The sequence below is a fragment of the Amblyraja radiata genome, chromosome 18 (assembly GCF_010909765.2).
Source record: "Amblyraja radiata isolate CabotCenter1 chromosome 18, sAmbRad1.1.pri, whole genome shotgun sequence".
In the NCBI taxonomy this organism is placed as follows: domain Eukaryota; kingdom Metazoa; phylum Chordata; class Chondrichthyes; order Rajiformes; family Rajidae; genus Amblyraja; species Amblyraja radiata.
This window is the reverse complement of record NC_045973.1, coordinates 37,895,094-37,898,716: the sequence shown is the minus strand read 5'-3', so window position 1 is coordinate 37,898,716 and position 3,623 is coordinate 37,895,094. Positions and strand designations below refer to the sequence as shown.

The following is a 3,623-nucleotide window of genomic DNA, read 5'->3' as shown; positions in this document are numbered from 1 at the left end:
GAGGGTGGTGGGGGAGGCAGATAGGATCGAGGCTTTTAAGAGGGTTTTAGATAGACACATGGAAGCACAGATAATGGAAGGATGTGGATCATGTGCAGGCAGAGATCAGTTTCAACTTGTAGGTATGTTACAAAACTTACCTGCAGCGGCGCTGCAGATCTGTCGCTGCCCGTGTGCGCGACATTGGCGCCTTTGAGAGTGGGGCGGGCTTAAAATGCCTTGTTTCTGCAGCCTATTCAAATCGATTTCTGTCAGGCTGTTTAGCTGCTAAAGAATAATCGCTTCGACTGCCGTTTTATTAAGTTTCTTTTAAACTGAACAGGAGTAAATTAAAAATAATCTTCTAAAGACGTCAACGCCGACAACGGGGTTGGATTTCATGTACGGGACAGGTAAAGGAAAGCCGTTTATTTTATATATCAACTTGCTTCTAAGGATGCCTTTAATCAAAATTTCACGTTGCGAAAATGTAATTATGTAAATATACGAACCGGCAGTATTTTTCCTGCCGATATGAGGTTTAAATTCACTGCAAATGCAACGTTCCAAACCAGCGCGTTCCACAAAAACCCACTCGCAAGATGATTAAAATGGCCATTAATTTACAGGAATTAAACACTAAATTCCTTCCATTTGGCCTATAAATTCATGACCATGAGATTTAAAAATCATGTTATATTGTGAATTATTGTGTGAATGTTATTTGAACATTTAGGCTATTTAAAACTGTTAACTTTTTCTTAAGAAATGGATCGATGTTTGGATCTAGTAATTGAATTTTGTAATTAGCTACAATTGGGAATCTAACTAATTATATGCTTTAATTTCAGGTCATCCAAGTAAGATTGTTTCATATTTGTTTCAGAATGCTTCAATCTATAATAACTGAAAATTTCATTCAGTTCTCTTAATTTTTAAGAAAGTTATGGGCTTTTGACTGTCCTTGATCACAGCTTTTGAGTTAAGTCAATGGAAAAGCAATAGGGAACAAGATGCTAATTTAAGAGTATGAAAATGGCCATAACATTTTTAATACTGAAGATATCAAAGTGAATTAGGTGTCAAATTAAACTTCTTTTTATGCTTTATCTGATGGGATAAATTGCAGACTTGATTTTTAAAATCTCAACATTTTGTAACATTGCTACAACTTGGCGTCATGTTCAGCATAGACATTGTGGGCCGAAGTGCCTGTTCCTGTGTTCTGTCTTGCTCACACCCCACCCCGCCCCCGCAGAAGCAAAGAAATGAGGCAAATCTCAGTTATGTCATTTATTGTTTAGACTGGAGATAAAGCAGGCCCTTTGGCCCATCGAGCCCACACCGACCAGCGATCCCCGTACACCAGCACTACCCTACACACACTAGGACCAATTTATAGATTGATACATCCCCTCCTCCCTCGCCCCCTCCCACAGCCTCCCCCATCCCCCCCACCCTCCCTCCCCAGCTCTCATTCCGTCTGCCTGTCCACTCTCTCTCCACCCTCTTTTCCCCTCACTCCCACCCACACCCCCCTCACACTACCTTGTCCCCACACACCCCCCCCCACCCAATCCCTCCCCTCACTCTCATGCACTCTCTCCCCCTTCACCCAGCCCTCTCCCCCCCACACACTCCATCTGTCACTCTCTCCCTCCCTCCCTCTTGCCCCAACACCCCGTCCTCACACTCCCCCAGTATATACCCCCCCCCCAGTATATACCCCCCCTCCCTCACTCACACACACTCCATAATCTCCATCACTCCCCCTTGCCCTCGCAACCTCCCCCTCCCCTCGCTCGCTCCACACGATCGATGGCCACCAGGGTGCGGGCGGCTGACACCAAATGCACCACGTTCACCCCGCTCTTAGCCACGGCCACCGGGAGACAGGCCCAGAAGATAGGACGCAAGGGGAATCTCCCCACAACCGGCACTGGGGAGAGAGAGAATGGGGGTAGAGAAGGGAGGGGAGAGCGGGGGGGGGGGGGGGCGTAGTGCAGAGAGGGAAGAGCGGATGAGAGGGTGGGAGACAGCGAGGGCTGGGAGATGAGGTTGATGAGAGTTTGGGGGGGAGAGAGAGAGAGCGGAGGAGACGATGACGAGAGAGGGGGAGAGAGAGGAGAGGGGGCGCAGAAGAAGAGATGAGAGGGGAGGAGAGCGAGGAGGTGGGGGAAGGAATTGAGGAGAGCGAGAGGAGAAGAGAGAGAGGTGGAGAAAGAGGGGGGGCATGGGGGGAGAGAGATGGGAGGGGGGGGAGAGAGGGAGGGGGGGATGAGAGGGAGGGGGGGGGAGAGAGGAGGGGGGGAGAGAGGGAGGGGGTGGGAGAGAGGGAGGGGGGGAGAGCGGGATGGGGGGAGAGAGGAGAGGGGGGGAGGAGAGGGAGGGGGGGGAGAGAGGGAGGGGGAGGAGGGGGGAGAGGGAGGGGGGAGAGAGGGAGGGGGGAGAGAGGGAGGGGGGGAGAGAGGGAGGGGGGAGAGAGGGAGGGGGAGAGAGGGGGGGGGGAAGAATGATGGGGGGGAGAGAGAGTCAAAATCAATCAAAATACCTGTTATTCCCAACTTGCCGACACCGACCAACATGCCCCATCTATACGCGTCCCACCTGCCCACTAAACCTGTCCTATCCACGTACACATCCAAATGTTTCTTAAACGTGGTGATATTCCCAGCCTCAACTACCTCCACTGGCAGCTCGTTCCATACACCCACCTCTGTGTAAAAAGTTTGCAACTCGGATTCTGATTAAATCTTTCCCGCCTTCACCTTAAACCTCTGTCCGCTGGTTCTTGATTCCCCTACTCTGGGGGTAAAAGACCCGATCTATTCCCCTCATGATTTTGTACACCTCCATAAGATCACCCCCTCATCCTCCTGCGCTCCAAAGAATAAAGTCCTAGCCTGTCCCAACCTCTCCCCGTAGCTCAGGCGTCGAGTCTTGGCAACATCCTTGTAAATCTTCGCTGCACCCTTTCCAGCTTGACGGCATCTTTAACATGGTGCCCAGAACTGAATACGAGAACTGCAACATGACTTCTTGTCCCATTACCCTGACCACTTTATCTACCTGTAATGCAGCTTGCAGGGAACTATGTACCTTCACTCCTAGATCCCTCTGCTCTGTAACCCTCTCCCCTCTGGCCCATACACTGTAACCATCTCCCCTCCGGCCCCTCTCCCCGTCTCTCTAACCCCCCCCTCCCCCCCCCTCCTCCCCTCCAGCCCATGCACCCCTCTCCCTGTAAAAACTCACCCATCCATCCCTCAGTAAAATATAAGACGTAAAGAGACATATAAAATAATTCATTTCCAACACACATTAGGAATAATATTGCCTGTGGGAGAGAGGGAGAGAGAAAGTCATGTTAGTGAGGTTACAGAGACGAGGAGAGGGAGTGTAGGGGTTGAAGGGGAGAGGGGGGTTACAGAGACAGGGGTGTTACAGAGGGAAGAGGGGTGTTGAGGCCGGAGGGGGAGGGACAGACCTTGTTAGAATAGTAGTATCGAAGAATACTGTTTCCTCCCTGGTCAATCTGCTTGTGGCTCCCAGCTCCCCGGAGAGTGACACTGTGGGAGGAGGAGAGGGAGGGGGGAAGAGTGGATGTTAACCAGGACACATTCTCAGGCACAAAATCAACCTTA

At 50.7% G+C, this 3,623-nt stretch overlaps 1 protein-coding gene across 1 annotated transcript in view; it reads right to left on the bottom strand.

Annotated features, from left to right (window-relative positions):
* Window positions 1-1,715: 1,715 nt before the first annotated feature.
* The window catches only part of LOC116983588 (CDP-diacylglycerol--inositol 3-phosphatidyltransferase-like), a 4,162-nt gene continuing 2,254 nt past the window's right edge, over window positions 1,716-3,623 (bottom strand). Inside the window, exons 2-4 of the mRNA XM_033037369.1 lie at window positions 3,467-3,619; window positions 3,235-3,316; window positions 1,716-1,918 (exon numbers count right to left, since the gene is read on the bottom strand). Of these exons, the coding sequence (XP_032893260.1) occupies window positions 1,743-1,918; window positions 3,235-3,316; window positions 3,467-3,619 (411 nt within the window). The 3' untranslated portion in view covers window positions 1,716-1,742. The remainder of the gene's footprint in view (window positions 1,919-3,234; window positions 3,317-3,466; window positions 3,620-3,623) is intronic.